The 26673-nt window shown below is 42.6% G+C and overlaps 1 protein-coding gene across 2 annotated transcripts in view; it reads left to right on the top strand.

Annotated features, from left to right (window-relative positions):
- Positions 1–26673, top strand: part of brd8 (bromodomain containing 8) — an 86885-nt gene that overhangs the window by 30309 nt on the left and 29903 nt on the right. For both annotated transcript variants that reach the window (XM_034181404.1, XM_034181405.1), the window contains exons 10-14: positions 3065–3158; positions 5782–5924; positions 11157–11595; positions 17105–17142; positions 18884–19080. In XM_034181404.1, the coding sequence (XP_034037295.1) occupies positions 3065–3158; positions 5782–5924; positions 11157–11595; positions 17105–17142; positions 18884–19080 (911 nt within the window). The remainder of the gene's footprint in view (positions 1–3064; positions 3159–5781; positions 5925–11156; positions 11596–17104; positions 17143–18883; positions 19081–26673) is intronic.

Below are 26673 nucleotides of genomic sequence, written 5' to 3' on the forward strand. Positions count from 1 at the left end.
TCCAAAATTGCTTCCTCTCCATCCAGTGCCTCGCTCACCTGCTCACTGTATTTCACATGACAGTCTTCCTCCTTCATCTTCCACCACCTGATCCTTTGTTGACCTCACGCTCTTCTTCACCTACAAAACACCATCCTGTGCTGTCTGGCTGTACACTCCCTTGCCTCCACCTTACAGTCTCCAGTTTCTTTTAGCTTGCTTCTCCTATGTTGGACAGTGTGTCTCATGGCCATGTCATAACTTCATATCTCCTCTGGGACGCCATGATACATGCTGTTCTTTTGCTTACCACGCTACACAGACAGAACAGTTTTACTTTTATACATACGTTTCAAATATACAACTCGAGCAGTCACCGCACATAAATAACATGCAACATCTTTCAACCAATCGTATAGCATTACTGATCCATGCGCAGGGCAACGTCCCGCCCATCTGGTTGTGGGGGGAGTGTAGGCAGAAGATGGAGGGACAGGGCCTTGTGAGCAGCTTGCAAGCTGTGGTTGCAAGTCTCTGTTTAGTGAAGGCATTTTTCAATACATCTAAAATTGAAGTCCGATTCCTGTCAGTCTTTGAGTCTTCTGAGTTCGCTCCCCAACTTCAATTACACATTAAACTGGGAAAATCAGGGAAACCCCCTTCACTTACAAAGAATGTAGTTCACCTGTGTGCACATCCTCCTATCATACATGTCACCCCGTGCTTCCTTTTTTCTTCAAGTAGGTATTCACCACAGCCATTTCCAACCTTTTTGCAAAATCAACTACCATCTGCTACATTACTGTCCTTGATACCATACCTACCCATTACTTCCTCATCACCTCTGTTCCGTTCACTAGCATGCGTGTTGAAGTTGGATCTTTCATGCTTGGGCACACTCTCCACCACCTCATCTAATACACAAATTTTCTTTCCCCTTCGTCTCGCAACTTCCTGTGGGGAATATGCACTGATGATGTTCATCATCACCCCTTCAATTTCCAATTTCACACTCATCACGATGTCAGACACTCGCTTACCCTCCAACACACTCTTAACATACTCTTCCTTTAAAATGACCCCAACACCATTTCTCTTCTCATCCATACCATGACACAACAACTTGAACCCACCGCCTATGTTCCTGCTCTTACTTCTCTTCCACTTGGTCTCTTGCACACACAATGAGAGAGATGAGATTTATTGTCATTGTCATTACACGAGCGCAGCAACAACAATGAAATTACGTTTACACTCTAATTACCTCAGACAAAATACAGCAATTAAACCACAATTATTACTAGTTTACCGTAATAATGGCACACATCAGAATTAAAGACAACACATATACATTTGACATTGTTTATGTGCACTAAACTTGAAGCAGTCCGTCATCCGAATTGAGGCAAAGAGGGTGAAGGCTGCAGCAGGCGGGGCCTGCGCCACCCAGCTTGGGGAGTTGAAGGCTGCAGCAGTAAAAACACGCACTGCCTTGGAGGTGGCAGGAAGGAAGCCAGGGTGAGGGGAGTGGAGAGACACCGGGGGGGGTAATAGGAATGGAGAGAGGAAGACATGCATTGTGTGCAGATGAGTTAAGTTTCTGTCAGTTTCTGTCCATGTGTGTGTAAAGTAAAGCAGGCCGGGGGGGAGGCGTAGATAGATGAGAAGGGGGAGCCGAATTCCTTCACCGAGGCCGTAGATCCTTCTGGGGGAAGAGCAGGGCATTTGACCTTCAGGATCCAGTAAGGCTGCCATGTTGATGCTAGGCGGAGAGATACAGAATTCCATTTACTGTGCCTCTGACCATCTAGAGTCCAAATTTATGAAGAATATTCTCCGGTCCTCAACAGCGCATTCCTTTGCAATGGAGCGATATGCTCCAAGATGGTATCCATTTTGCATTTGAGTTCAAGAGTTAACGCAGTCTGAGATTACATGGCATTGCCCAGCTCATTAATCATGACGGACATATGAGGGGATGAGATTCTGGAAGCAGCTGTTTTGCTAATATTCCTGCGGGTCAGGGCAGCACACAAACCAATCAGCGCAAAACCTCCCACCATAAAAGCAAATAGAAATGACTCCTCAACAGCTTCCACAGCGAGTGGAACAAAGCATGCCACGCTCCATTTCTCTCAGGCATCGAGAGCATAACCCACTGGGTAGGTTCCATGAGGGCACACAGAGTCCCCCAGCCCTGATTTCCTTGTCGAAAAAAATGGTGTCAATAGCGTTGAGAGACCAGTTGATCAATTCCATGGTTAATCCAAATCTTAATTTGACGAATTCACAGTCTGGTGAAGCTGGGACTTTGAAGGTCGGAGCAGAGATAGAGAACAGAAAGGAGGAGAGGAGAGGAATGCGACCATCCTTGCCGGAGTCCCAACATGATATGTCTACCTTTCTCCTCTCTATCATATCAGCCAGCTATCTCCCTTTACCAGTCATACTGCCAACATTCAAAGTCCCTACTCTCACTTTCACCCTTCTTGTTTTCTTCCTCCCACTGTCTGTGTACATGCTCTCCTCCTCCTCTTCTTCTACTTCGCCCAGCACTCGCCCAATTTCCACCAGCACCCTGTTGGGCGCCGGTGGTGGACGTTGTTTACCCGGGCCTCTACCGATTTGATATGGAAACTGGATTTGTATTCTGCATGGTGTTTTTTTTTTTTTATTTGAGGGGGTGCTTGTTTTACGATGGCTGCCCTTCCTGATGCAACCCTACTCATTTATCCGGGCTTGGGACGGGCACTCAGAATGTATTGGCTGCACACTCCATGTACAGTACAGTGGACATAATGAATGGGCTGGGCCTCAGGAGAATATGCCTGTGATAACCACAGTCTGTTCCAAAATCATGTTTATTCAGGTATCATAGATTCTGACATGCTCTCATAAGTGTGTATAATTTTAAGTTAGTAGCTGTATTTATTCAGTATTTTGTAATATTTTATTTTAAGCAATCCAGTTTCAGGGGCAGCAGATTGAATACTATGTTCAGCTGTTGATGTTGCAGTCACACTGGATCTGTTGGTTTAAAATAAAAATAAAATGCATGATTATTTCCTGCAATTATTGGTGTTAGGTTGGAGAGGGGGACTCTGCTGGTAGCCTTGCTAACGGAGTACAGGCAGCAACAGTGGCCACTGCCTTACCAACTGCTCATGAGATCATTACAGGTAATACATAACTGTAATCACATACTTGAAATGAAATTTTCAGTTATTCTCAGAACCCAGTATCCTGCCAAATAAGGTCAATTCTGAAAAACTAAAGAAACCAAGTTCTTGATACTATAACCAAGCTATGTTTTTTTTGGCTTATGTTTTTTTTTTAAAAGTCAGAATGAGCTGAAGATAACTTAAAATTATTTGGGTTACATTTTTTTTTTCTTTTTTCTTTTCTTTTCCTTCTCTCAGTTGACGGTCATCAATGTGATGAGAAATTTCTCAGTTCAGATTTTCAGCATATTCACAGTTTCTACACTCCTCAGTTAAAAGCAGTATAGAATTTAAGCAAAGACCATTACAGAGGTCTGTTATGGTGCCTGGAAACGGGTCTGTTTCTGCCATACCAGGGTTGGTGAGGAATTTAAGCAGGCAGGACTTAAAAATCCTGACTACTACCACTATGGCAAACCTCCTTATTTGCCATTGTAGAGCTGAGGACTGGGGCTGACGCTAGCGCACACATAAATAACAGAAATCTGTTTCTGACAACCACAGTGAAGCAGAAAATAATTGAGTTTTAGAATCATTTAGATCTCAGGATGATGAAAGTGTATTAATTGTTGTTTGTTTTTGCTCTAATGATTCAAGTCACGTGGAAGTGTGCTTGTTTACTATAGTCATACTGACACCAATAAAGCAAATATTTATGTGTTAATCTGACCATTAGCACATTCATCTCCCAGTCTGACTTAGAACTAAAATCTTAGCTAATGCAAAGTGTTGACTACATTCCAGACTGGTCAGATGAAGTATTGTCATTCTTCACGGCTGACTTGTTGTAACCTCTCCTAATCCTTGGGAGAGTGATAGATTGAAATTTCATTTCTGTTTGAGTGATTTGAGTCACCAAGCAGGACCTCTTAGTCAAGGAACACTTGGATCAGTGATCACCAGTATGTGGAGAGTTGGTCAGTGCCCCCTTAACCTATGATGTCACTGCAAATCCTCAATGTACAACCCCCGCAAAAATTATGGAATCACCGGCCTCGGAGGATGTTCATTCAGTTGTTTAATTTTGTAGAAAAAAAGCAGATCACAGACATGACACAAAACTAAAGTCATTTCAAATGGCAACTTTCTGGCTTTAAGAAACACTATAAGAAATCAAGAAAAAAAAGATTGTGGCAGTCGGTAATGGTTACTTTTTTAGACCAAGCAGAGGAAAAAAAAATATGGACTCACTCAATTCTGAGGAATAAATTATGGAATCACCCTGTCAATTTTCATCCCCAAAACTAACACCTGCATCAAATCACATCTGCTTGTTAGTCTGCATCTAAAAAGGAGTGATCACACCTTGGAGAGCTGTTGCACCAAGTGGACTGACATGAATCATGGCTCCAACACGAGAGATGTCAGTTGAAACAAAGGAGAGGATTATCAAACTCTTAAAAGAGGGTAAATCATCACGCAATGTTGCAAAAGATGTTGGTTGTTCACAGTCAGCTGTGTCTAAACTCTGGACCAAATACAAACAACATGGGAAGGTTGTTAAAGGCAAACATACTGGTAGACCAAGGAAGACATAAAAGCGTCAAGACAGAAAACTTAAAGCAATATGTCTCAAAAATCGAAAATGCACAACAAAACAAATGAGGAACGAATGGGAGGAAACTGGAGTCGTCTGTGACCGAACTGTAAGAAACCGCCTAAAGGAAATGGGATTTACATACAGAAAAGCTAAACGAAAGCCATCATTAACACCTAAACAGAAAAAAACAAGGTTACAATGGGCTAAAGAAAAGCAATCGTGGACTGTGGATGACTGGATGAAAGTCATATTCAGTGATGAATCTCGAATCTGCATTGGGCAAGGTGATGATGCTGGAACTTTTGTTTGGTGCCGTTCCAATGAGATTTATAAAGATGACTGCCTGAAGACAACATGGAAATTTCCACAGTCATTGATGATATGGGGCTGCATGTCATGTAAAGGCACTGGGGAGATGGCTGTCATTACATCATCAATAAATGCACAAGTTTACGTTGATATTTTGGACACTTTTCTGATGTTTAAGGATGATGAAATCATTTTTCAAGAAGATAATGCATCTTGCCATAGAGCAAAAACTGTGAAAACATTCCTTGCAAAAAGACACATAGGGTCAATTTCATGACATAGGGGTAATGTCAACGAGCAGATGTGATTTGATGCAGGTGTTAGTTTTGGGGATGGAAATTTACAGGGTGATTCCATAATTTATTCCTCAGAATTGAGTGAGTCCATATTTTTTTCCTCTACTTGGTCTAGAAAAGTAACCGTTACTGACTGCCACAATCTTTTTTTCTTGATTTCTTATAGTGTTTCTTAAAGCCAGAAAGTTGCCATTTGAAATGACTTTAGTTTTGTGTCATGTCTGTGATCTGCTTTTTTTTCTACAAAATTAAACAACAGAATGAACATCCTCCGAGGCCGGTGATTCCATAATTTTTGCCAGGGGTTGTATAAACAGGGGGTTCTTGTCTAGCAAAGCTTTTTCTGTGTTATTTCTCAATGTTAGTGCAGATAAGACATTTTCTGTTTTAAATTTTGTGCTTGTTGTCTTATTTTCTCCGCTCTGTGTGTCTGTAGAGGGTGAAGCAGACGCTATGGTGAAGGCTGCTCTCGGTGAGGAGACAGGATTGGTGGAAGAAGACCTAGTGGCTGTGTCTTACATGGGAGATGAATTGGACTTGGAGACTGTCGGTGACATCATCGCTATAATAGAGGAGAAGGTAAATATTGTGTGTGTCTGTAAAAAAAGTTTTCATTAATGAGTTGTACTGATATATCACAATGAGGAAATATGACCTGGATTGGAAGAAACTATGGGGCCATTATTGTAGCAAATATATTTGCAAATGTGTTTTGATTTGTGCGTGTGTAACCAGATCCACAAAAAAAAAAAAAATCAGTGTGTGTATATTAGATGTGTTCTTACACGTGACTTTTACTACACTTCTGCCGCAGAAGACCTGCAAATGTGTGCAGCAATTTGTAGCCGTGTGGAGACTCGTCTGTGCCTGCGTGGTTATACAGCTTCACACCACCAGGGGGCACAAGCACTAATGATATTGATCAACTCTCCCGTTTTAAGCCTGGCTGGGCCCTCTAAGAACATCCATTGATTTGGGTTAAGGGTGTATTTTTTCTGTGTTTTGGAGACTAGGAACATGGATGGATTATGGGGCCATTATTGTTGCAGAAGTATTCATTTGCAAATACTTTTGCAATAATAATGGCCTCATAATGGATCTTCTATTTACATTTGCATCTTTTTTTTTCATTTATATAGCACCAAATCACAAGAGTTGCCTTTCTAAAATCTTTTAATTTTAAATAAACACAAGAATAAAAATGATAATAAGAAAATGTTAGACAATAGTACTATATCCTTACTGAAGCTGCTGAAAAAATGGAGGAAGCTTCTCAACCCAGCTCTTTAGATACCATATTCAGCAAACACACTGTGCCATGTATCTGGTTACACACACACACACTTTTTACACATTTATGGATCTGGTTACACACACACACTTTTTACACATTTGTGGATCTGATTACATACACGGGTGACTCTTAGACTACAGGCGCTTATTATGTCCTTTGATCATATTGTATGAAAAACAAAAAAGGGGAAATTTCACACTTTTATAGTTATCTTTACAATGAAAGTGTGTTAAGAAATTTGTTCTAGTAGTCTATGATGACTTTTTCACCTTTTTTCAGCATCATTATATGCAAATTTGCCGTTTTGTGCTTGTCCCACACCCAGACTTTTGATCTTCAATGATAAAAATGAATGGTAAAGAAATGTTTTTTCTAATGTTTTAAAATATCTCTGAATAAAATATCAGTAAAATAATCAAAACATAATTGGGGTATTCAATGTCATACAACTGTTGTGATTTTTTTAAACAAAATGTAGTTGTCCCACACTTCTTCTTCTTCTTTGTCTTTCGGCTGTTCCCGTTAGGGGTCGCCACAGCAGATCAATCGTTTCCATCTCACCCTGTCCTCTGTATCTTCCTCTGTCACACCAACCACCTGCATGTCCTCTCTCAGCACATCCATGAACCTCCTCTTTGGTCTCCCTCTTCTCCTCCTGCCTGGTGGCTCCATCCTCAGCATCCTTCTCCCTATATACCCTGGGTCCCTCCTCTGCACATGTCCAAACCATCTCAATCTCGCCTCTCTGACTTTGTCTCCAAACCGTCCCACCTGAGCTGTCCCTCTGATATGTTCGTTCCTAATCTTGTCCATTCTTGTCACTCCCAAAGAGAATCTCAACATCTTCAGCTCTGCCACCTCCAGCTCTTCCTCCTGTCTTTTTGTTAGTGCCACTGTCTCTAAACCATACAACATAGCTGGTCTCACTACTGTTTTGTAAACTTTTCCCTTCACTCTTGCTGATATTCTTCGGTCACAAATCACTCCTGCCACCTTTCTCCACCCACTCCACCCTGCCTGCACTCTCTTCTTCACCTCTCTACCACACTCTCCATTACTTTGAACAGTTGACCCCAAATATTTAAACTCATCTACTTTCACCACTTCTACTCCTTGTAACTGCACTATTCCACTGGGCTCCCTCTCATTCACACACATGTACTCAGTCTTGCTTCTACTGACTTTCATTCCCCTTCTCTCCAAAGCATATCTCCACTTCTCCAGACTAGACTCAACTTGCTCTCTACTCTCACTACAGATCACAGTGTCATCTGCAAACATCATAGTCCATGGGGACTCCTGTCTGATCTCATCTGTCAACCTGTCCATCACCACTGCAAACAAGAAAGGACTCAGAGCTGATCCTTGGTGTAATCCCACCGCCACCTTGAATGAGTCTGTCATTCCGACTGCGCATCTCACCGCTGTCACACTATTCTTGTACATGTCCTGTACTACCCTAACATACTTCTCTGCCACTCCAGACTTCCTCATACAATGCCACAACTCTTCTCTTGGCACCCTATCATAAGCTTTTTCTAAGTCCACAAACACACAATGTAACTCTTTCTGTCCTTCTCTGTACTTCTCCAACAGTATTCTCAGAGCAAACGTTGCATCTGTAGTGCTCTTTCTCGGCATGAAACCATATTGCTGCTCACAGATCTTCACCTGTTTTCTAAGCCTAGCTTCTACTACTCTTTCCCATAACTTCATGCTGTGGCTGATCAGCTTTATGCCTCTGTAGTTACTGCAGCTCTGCACATCACCCTTGTTCTTGAAAATAGGAACCAGCACACTTCGTCTCCACTCCTCAGGCATCCTCTCACTTTCCAAGATTTTATTAAACAATCTTGTTAGAAACTCTACTGCCATCTCTCCTAGACATTTCCATGCCTCCATTGGAATGTCATCTGGACCAACTGCCTTTCCACTCTTCATCCTCTTCATAGCAGCCCTCACTTCTTCCTTGCTAATCTCTTTTACTTCCTGATTAACTCTCACCACATCATCCAGCCTTTTCTCTCGCTCATTTTCTTTATTCATCAACTCTTCAAAATATTCCCTCCACCTTCTCAGCACACACTCCTCACTTGTCAGCACATTACCATGTGCATCTTTTACCACCCTAACCTGCTGCACATCCTTTCCAGCTCTGTCCCTTTGTCTTCGCCAACCTCTTTCTCCTTATGCTTTCCTGGTCCTCTTCATTCCACCACCAAGTCTCCTTGTCTTCCTTCCACTGTCCAGATGTCATACCCAGTACTGCCCTAGCTGTCTCCCTCACCACATCTGCAGTACTCTTCCAATTGTCCAAAATTGCTTCCCCTCCAACTAGTGCTTCTCTCACCTGCTCGCTAAATTTCACACAACAGTCTTCCTCCTTCAGCTTCCACCATCTGATCCTTTGTTGAGCTCTCACTCTCTTCTTCTTCTTTACCTCTAAAGTCATCCTACAAACAACCATCCTATGCTGTCTAGTGACACTCTCTCCTGCTACCACCTTACAGTGTGTGATTTCTTTTAGCTTGCATCTCCTATAAAGAATGTAGTCCACCTGTGTGCACCTTCCTCCACTTTTATATGTTACCCTGTGCTCCTCCCTTTTCTTAAAGTAGGTATTCACCACAGCCATTTCCATCCTTTTTGCAAAATCAACTACCATCTGTCCTTCCCCATTCCTATCCTTGATACCATATCTACCCATTACTTCCTCATCACCTCTGTTCCCTTCACCAACATGCCCATTGAAGTCTGCTCCTATCACCACTCTTTCATGCTTGGGCACACTCTCCACCACCTCATCTAACACACTCCAGAAATCTTCTTTCTCCTTCATCTCACAACCTACCTGTGACGCATATGCACTGATGATATTCATCATCACCCCTTCAATTTCCAACTTCACACTCATCACCCTGTCAGACACTCGCTTAACCTCCAACACACTTTTAACATACTCTTCCTTTAAAATGACCCCAACACCATTTCTCTTTCTGTCCTCACCATGGTACAACAACTTGTACCCACCGCCGATGCTCCTGCTCTTACTTCCCTTCCACTTGGTCTCTTGCACACCTAATATGTCTACCTTTCTCCTCTCCATCATATCAGCCAGCTCTCTCCCTTTACCAGTCATACTACCAACATTCAAAGTCCCCACTCTCATTTCCACCCTTCTAGTTTTCTTCTTCTCCCGCTGTTTGTGGCAACGTTTTCCTCCTCTTCTTCGTCGTCGTCGTCTTCGCCCAGCAGTAGCCCAATTTCCACCGGCACCCTGTTGGGCAATAGCACCAGTGGCGGACGTTGTTAACCCTGGGCCGCGACCGATCCGGTATGGGAATTCGATTCTGAGTCTGCATAGTTGGGTTGGCTTGTTTTACGCCGGATGCCCTTCCTGACGCACCCTCCTCATTTATCCGGGCTTGGGACCGGCACTCAGAATGTACTGGCTGCACACCCCATGTGGCTGAGTTGTAGTTGTCCCACACTATTGCCGTAATTTCCACCACAACACTGTAATGTCCCTTTAAACAGTTTGTATGAAAGATTGTTTGGGTAGTTTCTATGGAGATAAACAGTGACATCAGAGCACATGTATATAGCGCCAAATCACAACAAACAGTTGCCCCAAGGTGCTTTATATTGTAAGGCAATGGTGTGGTGGAAATTACATTTACAAGGCCAATAGTGCCCGTAGTTAAAGAATCACCCACACACAGATCAAGGTACATATTTGCAAATACTTTTGCTACAAAGTGGCCCCATAGAAACAATCCTTCCACAGTAACGAAAGAAAACCAGTTTCAATGACCCTGGAATGCAAAAATATCAAGGGAATCTGATCTCAGGACCTCAAAATAGTTAAACAAGACACATTAAGTGAAGCGATATAACACCTGGTTTGTGGAGTTTGAGTTTTATCATTTTCAACATGGTCGCCAGCAGCCATATTGAATTTGCAGGAGTGCTTCACTCATGAAATTTCTGTGTTCCTTAACTCTTACACAGGTAAAAAAAAAAAAACAAAAACAACAAAACCTTAATTATGCAGGTTTCCTGTGCCAGTGATTTATAAAAGAGCTTGTGTTTCTACAAAAGCATCAGATTTGGTGTGGCATTCAGGGGTGCTTTCAGCTTGGCACTACATCAGAATTTGTTTGGGTCCATCAGATGTCTTCACCTGCCACGTTTGACGCTTAAAATGAATAATTTCAGTATTTTCTGTTAATTATCTGCTCCACTAATAAAAGCAAGCGGGCACAAACCCATCTGACACCAACGTGCAGCAACACCAGCGTAACAAGTGCTCTCAAGCAGCCTGATTTTGAACACAGGTTAAAAGACAACTTTGATTTTTCACTGAAAGAAAGATCTGTGTGTGAGGGCAATTTTCAGTTTGCATTGGGCCTCATTCACAATATTTGCCTTATTCATAACTTCTGCATTGAAAATCACACATTACTGTCTCGTCTCCACCTATGAAAGTCTCATTGGTGTTCTGTATTCCACTCTAGGTGGACGACTCTGTTGAGGCCTTGGATGCAGCGGCTGTGGAAGCAGCTCTTTCTCTGTGTGAGGAGGCAGTCTCAGAAGGCCACTCTTTGTCTGGCCCCTGGGAGACCCAGGAGCTAAAGCCTTCAGATCCCACAACCACAATCCAGGACTCAAACCCTATACAAGATTTTCAGGATGTGACTGTGATGTCAGCTTTGACCACCTCTGTCTTGGAGCCCCACAGTCAGGCAGATATTAAGAGGGAAGATCAATTTAAAGGCAACTGTGAGGGACATGAGGTGACAGGAAGCGATGTCCTGTCTTCTGTGGCCTCTGATGATGGTGCAACAGGAAGTGAAGTTACAGAAGAGGGAATGACATTGAAGGAAGCCACTGAAGGAGCAGTGAAGAGTGAAGGGGAAGAGTGGAACCAGCCTGAGCCCAACCCACCTTGCCTTGGTGGGTTGCATCCAAATGTCATATATGTAAAATTCCTATTCATGTGGCAAAGTACATGTGGTTTCTGTACAACCAAAGTAGGAACTGTGTCAGCATTCTTTGCTTCACATCAAACCTGTTTCCAGTGGACGTTGGACTTGTTAACCCCAAAACGTGAATCAGCTGCAAATCCTGAATTATCTGGAAACCGTTAGGTAAATACTGAAAAAATATCTCACAAAACATGAACATGGGTCTCACAAAATGTGAACGCGGGTCTTGCAAAACATGAATATCATTACACACACACGCACGCATGTGTGTGTGTATTCTTTTTCCAGTTTAAGTACAGTCAACAAAAATATAAACGCAACACTTTTGGTTTTGCTCCCATTTTGTATGAGATGAACTCAAAGATCTAAAACTTTTTCCACATACACAATATCACCATTTCCCTCAAATATTGTTCACAAACCAGTCTAAATCTGTGATAGTGAGCACTTCTCCTTTGCTGAGATAATCCATCCCACCTCACAGGTGTGCCATATCAAGATGCTGATTAGACACCATGATTAGTGCACAGGTGTGCCTTAGACTGCCCACAATAAAAGGCCACTCTGAAAGGTGCAGTTTTATCACACAGCACAATGCCACAGATGTCGCAAGATTTGAGGGAGCGTGCAATTGGCATGCTGACAGCAGGAATGTCAACCAGAGCTGTTGCTCGTGTATTGAATGTTCATGTCTCTATCATAAGCCGTCTCCAAAGGCGTTTCAGAGAATTTGGCAGTACATCCAACCAGCCTCACAACCGCAGACCACGTGTAACCACACCAGCCCAGGACCTCCACATCCAGCATGTTCACCTCCAAGAAGAATTTCTGCACAAACTGTCATAAACCGTCTCAGGGAAGCTCATCTGCATGCTCGTCGTCCTCATCGGGGTCTCGACCTGACTCCAGTTCGTCGTCGTAACCGACTTGAGTGAGTAAATGCTTACATTCGCTGGCGTTTGGCACGTTGGAGAGGTGTTCTCTTCACGGATGAATCCCGGTTCACACTGTTCAGGGCAGATGGCAGACAGCGTGTGTGGCATCGTGTGGGTGAGCAGTTTTCTGATGTCAGTGTTGTGGATCGAGTGGCCCATGGTGGCGGTGGGCTTATGGTATGGGCAGGTGTCTGTTATGGACGAAGAACACAGGTGCATTTTATTGATGGCATTTTGAATGCACAGAGATACCGTGACGAGATCCTGAGGCCCATTGGTGTGCCATACATCCAAGAACATCACCTCATGTTGCAGCAGGATAATGCACGGCCCCATGTTGCAAGGATCTGTACACAATTCTTGGAAACTGAAAATGTCCCAGTTCTTGCATGGCCGGCATACTCACCGGACATGTCACCCATTGAGCATGTTTGGGATGCTCTGGACCGGCGTATACAACAGCGTGTACCAGTTTCTGCCAATATCCAGGAACTCCGCGCAGCCATTGAAGAGGAGTGGACCAACATTCCACAGGCCACAATTGACAACCTGATCAACTCTATGCGAAGGAGATGTGTTGCACTGCATGAGGCAAATGGTGGTCACACCAGATACTGACTGGTATCCCCCCCAATAAAACAAAACTGCACCTTTCAGAGTGGCCTTTTATTGTGGGCAGTCTAAGGCACACCTGTGCACTAATCATGGTGTCTAATCAGCATCTTGATATGGCACACCTGTGAGGTGGGATGGATTATCTCAGCAAAGGAGAAGTGCTCACTATCACAGATTTAGACTGGTTTGTGAACAATATTTGAGGGAAATGGTGATATTGTGTATGTGGAAAAAGTTTTAGATCTTTGAGTTTATCTCATACAAAATGGGAGCAAAACCACAAGTGTTGCGTTTATATTTTTGTTGAGTGTAGTTTATCCATTTCAGTTTATGGATCAGTTACTACAGGAAATCTTGATGGCAAACCCTGTGACCGCCATTGTCATGTCATTGTGAAAAACTTTGGAGAATTTTGTATTGATTTAAATTTTCAATAGCGTCAGTGTTAAAAGGTGTAGTCACACAAACTCCACAGCACACATCAGTGGGGTCCTGCTGTTATACTACAGCACTCAGTTTAGAATAATGTGCAAAAATTGAATGTTAATGATTTTGTATCATTAAAATAAGTCACAAAATGAGCAATAAAATTCACTAATTCACTAAAATTAAATTTTTTTGCATATTTTTTTAAACTGAGTGCTGTAGTATAACCAGCAGGAGATCACTGATACGAGGTCTGATAGAAAAGTATCCGACCTTTTTATTTTTTTTAAAAACCTGATGGATTTGAATCACGTGTGCTTGCATGAGTCAACCTTGAACCTTCGTGCGCATGTGTGATTTTTTTCACGCCTGTCGGTTGCGTCATTTGCTTGTAAGCAGCCTTTGTGTGAGCATGGGTGGAGTCTCTCGTCGTTTTTTTCTTTGCAAGGAAATGGCGGAACGACTGGAGCAGCGCGACTGCATCAAATTTTGCCAGAAACTGGGCGACAGCCAGGTGGAAACCATTCGGATTATTCAGACGGCTTTCGGTGACGATCCTCTGGGCATCACACAGATTAAGGAGCGGTACAACTGGTTTAAAGACGGCCGCACAACGGTGGAGAGTGAGCCACGCTTGGGTCGGCCATCAACATGCTGAAACAACCGGATCATTTCCAAAGTGAACGCTGTGGTGATGTGGGACCGTCATGTGATTATCCGAGAAATTGCAGAAGAGGTGGACATCAGCACTTTTTTGACACATTCCACTGTGACAGAAGATTTTGCCATGAAAAGAGTGGCGGTGAAATTCATCGGCACAAAGCTGATGGCGCAGCAAAAGAGCCACCGTGTTGAAGCCTCACAGGATGTTGTGACATGCCCACCTCTTCCACCATTTCTCGGATAGTCACACGACTGAAAAGCCACCGAAAGCCGTCTGAATCATCCGAATGGTGGAGGAGGTGGGCATGTTACAACATGTCCTGTGAGGCTTCAACACGGAGGCTCTTTTGCTGCGCCATCAGCTTCATGCCGATGAATTTCGCCACAACTGTTTTCATGGCCAAATCTTCTGTCACAGTGGAATGTACCGAAAAAGTGCTGATGTCCACCTCTTCCACAATTTCTCGGATAGTCACACGACGGTCCCACATCACCACAGAGTTCACTTTGGAAATGATCTGGTCATTTCAGCATGTTGATGGCCACCCGGAGCGTGGCTCGCTCTCCACCGTTGTGCGGCCGTCTTTAAACCGGTCGTACCGCTCCTTAATCTGTGTGATGCCCAAAGCATCGTCACCGAAAGCCGTGTGAATCTTCCGAATGGTTTCCACCTGGCTGTCGCCCAGTTTCTGGTAAAATTTGATGCAGTCGCGCTGCTCCAGTCGTTCCGCCATTTCCTTGCAAAGAAAAAACGATGAGAGACTCCACCCATCCTCACACAAAGGCTGCTTACAAGCAAATGATGCAACCGGCAGGCGTGAAAAAAATCACGCATGTGCACGAAGGTTCAAGGTTGGCTCATGCAAGCACACGTCATTCAAATCCATCAGGTTTTTGAAAAAAATAAAAAGGTCGGATACTTTTCTAACAGACCTCGTATGTGCAGTGAATTTGGTGACACCACACCTGAATTTATTGAATATTTTTCTGGTGTCTTGTTTTTGTTTTGACGGTCCCTATGCTTCCGTTTCTCTGCTGCCTGCTCGTTGAGATAATCATTTTTCCAGCTCAGAGGACGGCTCATATGGATAAAAATAAGGTTGTAGCCTGTTGTTGACCTTCCTGAGGTTAGAAATTAGTGTTGTTTGTTTTCTACAATGTTTCTCTTAAGATTATTGAGCCTTTTACCGGGGGGGGGGGGGGGTCTGTCCTTCCTGAGTTTGGCATGTGGACCGTCCCAGTCAAACTCCTCACCTGATCACACTGTCCCTGGAGCAGGACAAACCCAGCAGGCCCAGGTGCTTGACAACAGAAGTGACAGCTGCTCGGATCACCTCCGCACCTCATCGGCTGTGGTGCCCCCCCCTCAATAAAAATTTTGTGGTCATATGGTTTGCGATCAACATTTCCTGCAGTAATTGAACCGTAAACTGAAATCCATAAACTGAAAATGAAAAAAATATACGTTTATCAATAAAGATATTCACGTTTTGTGAGACCCGCCTTCACGTTTTGGTTGATATTTTTTCAGCGTTCACGTTTTGCAATTAACGGTTTCCAGATAATTCACGATTTGCAGCTGATTCACCTTTTGGGGGTTAACAGACTCCAACAGGGCTGGCCCTTGTCACCAATCCTGTTTGTGATGTTCATGGACAGGATTTCAAGGTGCAGTGAGGGATTAAAGAGTGTCCTATTTAGGGACCTCAGACTTGCATCTCTGCATTTTGTGGATGATGTATTTCTGTTGACTTCATCAAACGGTGACCTCTGATGTTCACTGGGCAGGTTTGCTTGTTCATAAGTGGGGGCAAGTTGGGTATCTGGGCTTACAATAGGAGACAGGATGAGAAACCCAAATATCACATTGAAAGAAGCCAGCTGAGGTGGTTCAGCAATGTGGTGAGGATAGCCCCTGGTTGTCTCCTTTGGGAGATCATCCTGGTGCATCCAATTGGGAGGGGGCCCAGAGGAAGACCCAGGACATGCCAGAGGGATTATGTATTTCCCAGCTATCTTGGGAGCACCTCAGGATTCCCTGGGAAGAGTTAGAGAACTTGGCTGAGGATAGGGAAGTGTGGGAAGAGCTGCTTGGTTTGCTGCCACTAAGAGCCGCACCCAAATAAGTGGCAGAAAGTGAATGAATATACAATGGGGGGCCATGTTCACACCTTCTGCTGTGGCTGTTTGAACAAATAAAACAACATTCCACAGAATTAGAACATGCAGTGATAGAAATGTTGCAACTCCGCCACCATACGTGACATAGTTGATGCAAGGCTTGATAGATCCATGCATTCATGTTGTTTATGTCAAATTCTGGCTCTACCATCCGATTGTCTCAGCAAAACCTGAGACTCATCAGACAGGGCAACATTTTTCCAGTCTTCTATTGTCTAATTTTGGTGAGCCTGCCCCCCACTGTAGCCACAGTTTCCTGTTTGTAACTGACATATGGCCATTCTTCTGTGACCTCTGGGCATTTTTGTCCAGAACACCACCACTCCCTGGATGTTTTGTCATTTTCAGTCCATTCTCTGTAGATAACAGAGATGGCTGTGTGTGAAAACCTAACAGTTTATAAAATACTCAAACCAGCCTGTGTGGCACCAACAACGGTACTATGTTCAGTGTCACTTGAATCACCTTTCTTGACCATTATGATGTTGTGTTTGAACTTCAGATCTTCTTGATAATGTCAGCGTTCTTAAATTCAAGTTCCTGCCATGTGATTGGCTGATTAGATATTTGTGTTAATGAATGGACAGTTGAACAAATGTACTTATTGAAGTAGCTTGTAAGTGCATGTTTTTATTCTTATCTTATTTTTGTCTGCAGACTCTGAAGACAGTTCTGTCTCTGGGAAAGAATCCAAGGTATGGTTACTTATGTGCCACCATTTTGAAAATGTGTCTCTCTGAAAGCAGGCACATCAAGTTTGACGTAGCTGAAAGCAACACAGATGTAATGATCATTCGTAAATCATGCGTAACAAAATGGACATGGTATAGACTAAAACCAAAGCTGAATGGATGGATAAAGATGGTGGGTGTTGACTTCTTCTGAAAGCTTGTGAACAGGGCTGTTCAATATTTTATAAAAACAAAATTAACTGCAAAAATTAAACTAAATTCCTGATGCGACAAAGTGAATTTGGGACATGAAAGTTGTATTTAATATTTCTGATGAAATGTCCCCACTTTATTTGCATCATGGCTGTTCTGTCTCAAATGGATTTCTTCTTCTGAACGCACTGAGGTACCCATAATGCACTGGGCACAGCATGTCCACACTAAAACCTTCAAAATTAGTGCATTACTTTAAAACTAAAACATATATCTGATATTTTCACTTTATAAAATTTCAGACATGACGTTAATTTAAGTAACTTGTCCAAAATTAGTTTGGTTAAAACTTTAACCATAAGATAAAACTGTATGCCTCTGGATGACTTGGGTGATATTGCCAGCATATCAGTATGGGGTCAAAAGAAATGAGCTTTTTTTTTATTTTTTGTGACCAGTTCTCCTTTGTCTGCAGAGAATAGAGCGGTTTCTTATGGAACCAGCTCTCTGTTTGCAGAGGATAGAACTGCACATCTACTACAAAACATTTAACAGGTAGGTACTCAGCTAATTTTAGACTTCATAAATGTTTGTAACTATAAAACTGTTCACCACGCCTCCAAAAATATGTTAGTAGGGATGTGACTCTTACAACAACTCACGATTCAATTCAATTCCGATTCTTGGGGTGACGATTCGATTCACAATCGATTTTTGATTCAAAAAGCGCTGAAAAATAGTTATATTACTTAAAAAATGTTTATGTTTAAGAAAATTGAGCTTTACAAGGTTAATGAAGTGAGTCTAAAGATGTAAATTTACTTATCTTGCTTTGCTCGTTCAGAGTTGGCTGGCAGTATAGAGAAGTGATGGAGTGTGCGCTGGTCAGTAGTCGACAGATACCGCTGCTCCGCTTCTTTTAGCTCCGGATGATAGCATAGCATGTGGGCTTGAGGATTTGAAGTGTTTCCGAAGTACTTGACTTTCATTTTGCACACTGCATAAGTCATGTCAAGCTCCTTCTTACACAGCAAATAATAAAATCCAAAATGCGCTCTAACATTTGCCTTCAGCAACAACGGTGCTGGCTGAATTAGCTCTTCGTCCGCCATGCTAAGTTGCAGCTCACGCATGTTTGAAGCACGCCGGACCCTCCCCTCGTGGCGACACTGTAGTACAGAGGCCGTTGCTTGACAAACAGTACACGCAGTGAGTAAGAGCAAGCAAGAAAATGTTTTTAAAAAATGCTTTTTAAAAATCGATTCTTGGACATTTTGGATCGATTCAGAATCTTAATAAATAAGAAACGCGATTTGGATGTGAATCAGTTTTTTACAGCACCCCTATATGTTAGCTGCCCAAAAATTGTCAGACCAAAAATTGTTATTATTATTATTTGAAGCCTTTCTGTGGAATACCAGTTTAATATTTTAGGTGGTAAACTGGATGAAAACGTTTAATTACTGCATGAAAAACTATCACTGTCAGTAGACACCTGCTTTCAGAGAATGACCCAAATGTAGTAATTTCATTCTGAGTCTCTTGAATCCAGGAAATAAAGGAGGAGGAGGCAGGAAGTGAGGGAGACCCAGAAGAAGGGATGGAGCTGAAGGAGTGTGGAGAGGGGGAGGGTCCTTATCTATCAGAGGTGGAGCGAGCAGCCAGTGAGAGTGAAGATGGGTATGGCCCCGCCTCCCAACGCTACACAGTGGACTCCCTGGCCAGCAGTCCTGCTTCTTCCTCACAGTTGTAAGTACCCAGATTGTATTCCCAGAATTTGTTAAATGTGCCAATTTACCTTTGTAACAACAAAGGTAAATTGGCACTTTTATTGGAACTGAATTGAGATGTTGAGAGAGGTTTTAGTGTAAATCTTCAGGGCTGTATAAGTGCGAGTCCTGACGCCTCATTTATCAAACTGTGTAGAAAAGATCCTAAATGCTGTCATATGAACAAAATTTAGAGTAAGTGGGAAAGAATTTTATCAAACAGGTGCACACCATTTGTACAACCCCTGGCAAAAATTATGGAATCACCGGCCTCGGAGGATGTTCATTCAGTTGTTTAATTTTGTAGAAAAAAAGCAGATTACAGACATGACACAAAACTAAAGTTATTTCAAATGGCAACTTTCTGGCTTTAAGAAACACTATAAGAAATCAGGAAAAAAAATTGTGGCAGTCAGTAGTATTTTGTTGCACCACCTCTGGCTTTTATAACAGCTTGCAGTCTCTGAGGCATGGACTTAGTGACAAACAGTACTCTTCATCAATCTGGCTCCAACTTTCTCTGATTGCTGTTGCCAGATCAGCTTTGCAGGTTGGAGCCTTGTCATGGACCATTTTCTTCAACTTCCACCAAAGATTTTCAATTGGATTAAGATCCGGACTATTTGCAGGCCATGACATTGACCCTATGTGTCTTTTTGCAAGGAATGTTTTCACAGTTTTTGCTCTATGGCAAGATGCATTATCATCTTGAAAAATGATTTCATCATCCCCAAACATCCTTCCAATTGATGGGATAAGAAAAGTGTCCAAAATATCAAAGTAAACTTCATCCTCAAAACTAACACCTGCATCAAATCAGATCTGCTCGTTGACATTGACCCTACGTGTCTTTTTGCAAGGAATGTTTTCGCAGTTTTTGCTCTATGGCAAGATGCATTATCTTGAAAAATGATTTCATCATCCCCAAACATCCTTTCAATTGTCCAAAATATCAACATAAACTTGTGCATTTATTGATGATGTAATGACAGCCATATCTCCCCAGTGCCTTTACCTGACATGCAGCCCCATATCATCAATGACTGTGGAAATTTACATATTCTCTCCAGGCAGTCATCTTTATAAATCTCATTGGAACAGCACCAAACAAAAGTCCAGCATCATCACCTTGACCAATGCAGATTCGAGATTCATCACTGAATATGACTTTCATCCACAGTCCACGATTGCTTTTCCTTTAGCCCATTGTAACCTTGTTGTTTTCTGTTTAGGTGTTAATGATGGCTTTCATTTAGTTTTTCTGTATGTAAATCCCATTTCCTTTAGGCGGTTTCTTATAGTTCGGTCACAGACGTTGACTCCAGTTTCCTCCCATTCGTTCCTCATTTGTTTTGTTGTGCATTTTCGATTTTGGAGACATATTGCTTTAAGTTTTCTGTCTTGACGCTTTGATGTCTTCCTTGGTCTACCAGTATGTTTGCCTTTAACAACCTCCCCATGTTGTTTGTATTTGGTCCAGAGTTTAGACACAGCTGACTGTGAACAACCAACATCTTTTGCAACATTGCGTGATAATTTACCCTCTTTTAAGAGTTTGATAATCCTCTCCTTTGTTTCAATTGACATCTCTTGTGTTGGAGCCATGATTCATGTCAGTCCACTGGTGCAACAGCTCTCCAAGGTGTGATCACTCCTTTTTAGATGCAGACTAATGAGCAGATCTGATTTGATGCAGGTGTTAGTTTTGGTGATGAAAATTTACAGGGTGATTCCATAATTTATTCCTCAGAATTGAGTGAGTCCATGCTTTTTCCCTCTGCTTGGTCTAAAAAAGTAACCGTTACTGACTGCCCACAATTTTTTTCCTGATTTCTTATAGTGTTTCTTAAGCCAGAAAGTTGCCATTTGAAATGACTTTAGTTTTGCATCATGTCTATGATCTGCTTTTTTTTCTACCAAAATTAAACAACTGAATGGACATCCTCCGAGCTGGTGATTCCATAATTATTGCCAGGGGTTGTATGCACCACAGTAAAGCCCCCGTCACACATAACAAGAACCAGCCCTGCACCTGCAAATATTGCCATAATCCGACACAGTTGGGAGGGAAAGAGGCATGGTCAGCCGTGTCAGAACGCATCCAGATTACCTTGTCCACACCTGCACAATGGCAGACAAAGCACATGTAGACAACAGGTTGATGACACAGAATGCTGTCAGACAGCCATAAAAGGTGCTGAAACTGCTGATGTCCAAACGTCTGGATGGAAAACACGGGACCGGAGTGGAAGGGAGCACTGTGTTCCTCCCTTTGCACAGTCACTCTGCGGCACTGAACATCGAGTACAACCAGCGTATGGACCAGACTCATGTCATGTGTCAAAACCGGCATGGTGCGGTCACACAATCACATCTGTGCTCGTCCTCCCCTTCACAGCGCTACTGACCTGACATGCGTGTGTAGAGCAGAGGTGCTGGACTGATGACGTGATCGCTGGGTGTGTGTGTTCATAATGGCTGAATAAGCAGGTGTGTGTGTGTGTGTGCAGGCACACAAGTGTGCCTTGGCACACGTGCGCCGCATACGTGTCTTTAATTTCTTTTTTTGTGTTTTGGCTCACTTCAGCAGCACAACGCAACTCTGTCCACCATAATGGTTGGATTATTACATGGGATTTATTTTTGCCGTGGTTGATTACAGCACACAGCAGTGGGGTGAGAGCATTTTAACCACAGGCTGCGGTCTCGGCTCCACGTCTACCCTGTGCTGTGAAACACTCCTGGACTACTGTTGGAGGTGAGAGTCAAATCAAATCAGTTTCATTTATATAGCGCCAAATCACAACAAACAGTTGCCCCAAGGCGCTTCATATTGCAAGGCAAAGCCATACAATAATTACAGAAAAACCCCAACTGTCAAAACGACCCCCTATGAGCAAGCACTTGGCGACAGTGGGAAGGAAAAACTCCCTTTTAACAGGAAGAAACCTCCAGCAGAACCAGGCTCGGGGAGGGACAGTCTTCTGCTGGGACTGGTTGGGGCTGAGGGGAGAGAATCAGGAAAAAGACATGCTGTGGAAGAGAGCAGAGATCAATCACTAATGATTAAATGCAGAGTGGTGCATACAGAGCAAAAAGAGAAAGAAACAGTGCATCATGGGAACCCCCCAGCAGTCTAAGTCTATAGCAGCATAACTAAGGGATGGTTCAGGGTCACCTGATCCAGCCCTAACTATAAGCTTTAGCAAAAAGGAAAGTTTTAAGCCTAATCTTAAAAGTAGAGAGGGTGTCTGTCTCCCTGATCCGAATTGGGAGCTGGTTCCAGAGGAGATGAGCCTGAAAGCTGAAGGCTCTGCCTCCCATTCTACTTTTACAAACCCTAGGAACTACAAGTAAGCCTGCAGTCTGAGAGCGAAGCGCTCTATTGGGGTGATATGGTACTATTAGGTCCCTAAGATAAGATGGGACCTGATTATTCAAAACCTTATAAGTAAGAAGAAGAATTTTAAATTCTATTCTAGAATTAACAGGAAGCCAATGAAGAGAGGCCAATATGGGTGAGATATGCTCTCTCCTTCTAGTCCCTGTTAGTACTCTAGCTGCAGCATTTTGAATTAACTGAAGGCTTTTCAGGGAACTTTTAGGACAACCTGATAATAATGAATTACAATAGTCCAGCCTAGAGGAAATAAATGCATGATTAGTTTTTCAGCATCACTCTGAGACAAGACCTTTCTAATTTAGAGATATTGCGCAAATGCAAAAAAGAAGTCCTACATATTTGTTTAATATGGGCATTGAATGACATATCCTGATCAAAAATGACTCCAAGATTTCTCACAGTATTACTAGAGGTCAGGGTAATGCCATCCAGAGTAAGGATCTGGTTAGACACCATGTTTCTAAGATTTGTGGGGCCAAGTACAATAACTTCAGTTTTATCTGAGTTTAAAGCAGGAAATTAGAGGTCATCCATGTCTTTATGTCTGTAAGACAATCCTGCAGTTTAGCTAATTGGTGTGTGTCCTCTGGCTTCATGGATAGATAAAGCTGAGTATCATCTGCGTAACAATGAAAATTTAAGCAATGCTGTCTAATAATACTGCCTAAGGGAAGCATTTATAAAGTGAATAAAATTGGTCCTAGCACAGAACTTTGTGGAACTCCATTATTAACCTTAGTCTGTGAAGAAGATTCCCCATTTACATGAACAAATTGTAATCTATTAGATAAATATTATTCAAACCACCGCAGCGCAGTGCCTTTAATACCTATGGCATGCTCTAATCTCTGTAATAAAATTTTATGGTTAACAGTATCAAAAGCAGCACTGAGATCTAACAGATGAGTCCACTGTCTGAGGCCATAAGAAGATCATTTGTAACCTTCACTAATGCTGTTTCTGTACTATGATGAATTCTAACCCTGACTGAAACTCTTCAAATAGACCATTCCTCTGCAGATGATCAGTTAGCTGTTTTACAACTACCCTTTCAAGAATTTTTGAGAGAAAAGGAAGGTTGGAGATTGGCCTATAATTAGCTAAGATAGCTGGGTCAAGTGATGGCTTTTTAAGTAATGGCTTAATTACTGCCACCTTAAAAGCCTGTGGTACATAGCCAACTAATAAAGACAGATTGATCATATTTAAGATCGAAGCATTAATTAATGGTAGGGCTTCCTTGAGCCGACTGGTAGGAATGGGGTCTAATAGACATGTTAATGGTTTGGAGGAAGTAACTAATGAAAATAACTCAGACAGAACAATCGGAGAGAAAGAGTCTAACCAAATACCGGCATCACTGAAAGCAGCCAAAGAGAACGATACGTCTTTGGGATGGTTATGAGTAATTTTTTCTCTAATAGTTAAAATTTAATTAGGAAAGAAAGTCATGAAGACATTACTAGTTAAAGGAATACTCGGCTCAATAGAGCTCTGACTCTTTGTCAGCCTGGCTACAGTGCTGAAAAGAAACCTGGGGTTGTTCTTATTTTCTTCAATTAGTGGATGAGTAGTAAGATGTCCTAGCTTTACGGAGGGCTTTTTATAGAGCACAGACTCTTTTCCAGGCTAAGTGAAGATCTTCTAATTAGTGAGATGCCATTTCCTCTCCAACTTACGGGTTATCTGCTTTAAGCTGCGAGTTTGTGAGTTATACCACGGAGTCAGGCACTTCTGATTTAAGGCTCTCTTTTTCAGAGGAGCTACAGCATCCAAAGTTGTCCTCAATGAGGATATAAAACTATTGACGAGATAATCTATCTCACTCACAGAGTTTAGGTAGCTACTCTGCCCTGTGTTGGTATATGGCATTGGAGAACATAAAGAAGGAATCATATCCTTAAACCTAGTTACATCGCTTTCTGAAAGACTTCCACTGTAATGAAACTTATTCCCCACTACTGGGTAGTCCATCAGAGTAAATGTAAATGTTATTAAGAAATGATCAGACAGAAGGGGGTTTTCAGGAATACTGTTAAGTCTTCATTTTCCATACATAAGTCAGAACAAGATCTAAGGTATGATTAAAGTGGTGGTGGACTCTTTACATTTTGAGCAAAGCCAATTGAGTCTAATATAAGATTAAATGCAGTGTGAGGCTGTCATTCTCAGCATCTGTGTGGATGTTAAAATCGCCCACTATCATTATCTTATCTGAGCTAAGCACTAAGTCAGACAAAGGTCCGAAATTTCACTAGAGAAAACTCATAGTAACGACCAGGAGGACGATAGATAACAACAAATAAAACTGGTTTTTGGGACTTCCAATTGGATGGACAAGACTAAGAGACAAGCTTTCAAATGAATTAAAACTCTGTCTGGGTTTTTTGATTAATTAATAAACTGGAGGGGAAGATTGCTTGCTAATCCTCCGCCTCGGCCCGTGCTACGAGCATTCTGGCAGTTAGTGTGACCTCGGGGGTGTGACCATTTAAACTAACAATATTCATCCTGCTGTAAACCAGGTTTCTGTAAGGCAGAATAAATCAATATGTTGATCCATTATTATATCATTTAGTAACAGGGACTTAGAAGAGAGAGATCTAATGTTTAATAGACCACATTTAAACAGTTTTAGTCTGTGGTGCAGTTTGAAAGGTGCTATATTATTTTTTCTTTTTGAATTTTATGCTTAAATAGATTTTTACTGGTTGTGGTGGTCTGGGAGCAGGCACCGTCTCTACGGGGATGGGGTAATGAGGGGATGGCAGGGGGAGAGAAGCTGCAGAGAGGTGTGTAAGACTACAACTCTGCTTCCTGGTCCCAACCCTGGATAGTCACGGTTTTGGAGGATTTAAGAAAATTGGCCAGATTTCTAGAAATGAGAGCTGCTCCATCCAAAGTGGGATGGATGCCGTCTCTCCTAACAAGACCAGGTTTTCCCCAGAAGCTTTGCCAATTATCTATGAAGCCCACCTCATTTTTTGGACACCACTTAGACAGCCAGCAATTCAAGGAGAACATGCGGCTAAACATGTCACTCCCGGTCCGACTGGGGAGGGGCCCAGAGAAAACTACAGAGTCCGACGTTGTTTTTGCAAAGTTACACACCGATTCAATATTAATTTTAGTGACCTCCGATTGGTGTAACCGGGTGTCATTACTGCCGACGTGAATTATAATCTTACCAAATTTTACGCTTAGCCTTAGCCAGCAGTTTCAAATTCCTTCAATGTCGCCTGCTCTGGCCCCCGGAAGACAATTGACTATGCTTGCTGGTGTCGCTAACTTCACAGTCTCAAAACAGAGTCACCAATAACCAGAGTTTGATCCTCAGCGGGTGTGTCGCCGTGTGGGGAAAAATGGTTAGAGATGTGAACGGGTTGGGCGGGTACACGGGGCTATCTGTTTAGGACTACGCTTATCCTCACAGTCACCCAGTCGGCCTGCTTTCCTGGCTGCTCGGGATCTGCCGGGAGGGAACTAACGGCGGCTAAGCTACCTTGTTCCAGCACCGACCTACAGGGGCCGGTCTAGCCTGTAGATGTTCCAAGGTGCGGAGCAGAGTCTCACAATTTCGCCCAGCCTGGCCGTCCAAAGCTACGATAAGCTACACTTATTACAAGTACCATTACTGCTAAAGGAGGCCGAGGAATAACTGAAACATTTCACACCCAGAGCAGAAAAGTGCTGGATAGACAGGAGAAGCGCCATGCTAAACCGGCTAAGAGCTAGTAGCTGCGCTAAGCTAGCGGATTCCTAAAAACACTCAAAGTGAGTATGTTGTAAATAATTTAGAGGTGATTCAGCAGAGGGAGGTGCTTAGTTAAGGCACGTGAAAGATTGCACTGTGAAACAAATCGTTATCTAGTTAACTAGATCAATCTAACTGCGCAAATTAAACAGCTAACAGATGCAGCAAAACACCGCTGTGCTTCGGAACAGGAAGTGATACAATACCGCAGTGAGAGCCAACCACCAGTAGAGGTTCAACACCAAGTCATGTTTATTAATGTGTCATGGCCTGACACAACAGTTCCATGTCATATCTCCTACAGAAGTAAGAGGTGGTCTATATTACAGTGGTGAGATCCTTTCAGCTCCGAGTTGATGGCCACTGTTCACATTCACTGTACATGATGAAGCGAGCCACATACATTTCACAGTCCA

The sequence above is a fragment of the Thalassophryne amazonica genome, chromosome 11, assembly GCF_902500255.1.
Source record: "Thalassophryne amazonica chromosome 11, fThaAma1.1, whole genome shotgun sequence".
Taxonomy (NCBI): Eukaryota; Metazoa; Chordata; class Actinopteri; order Batrachoidiformes; family Batrachoididae; genus Thalassophryne; species Thalassophryne amazonica.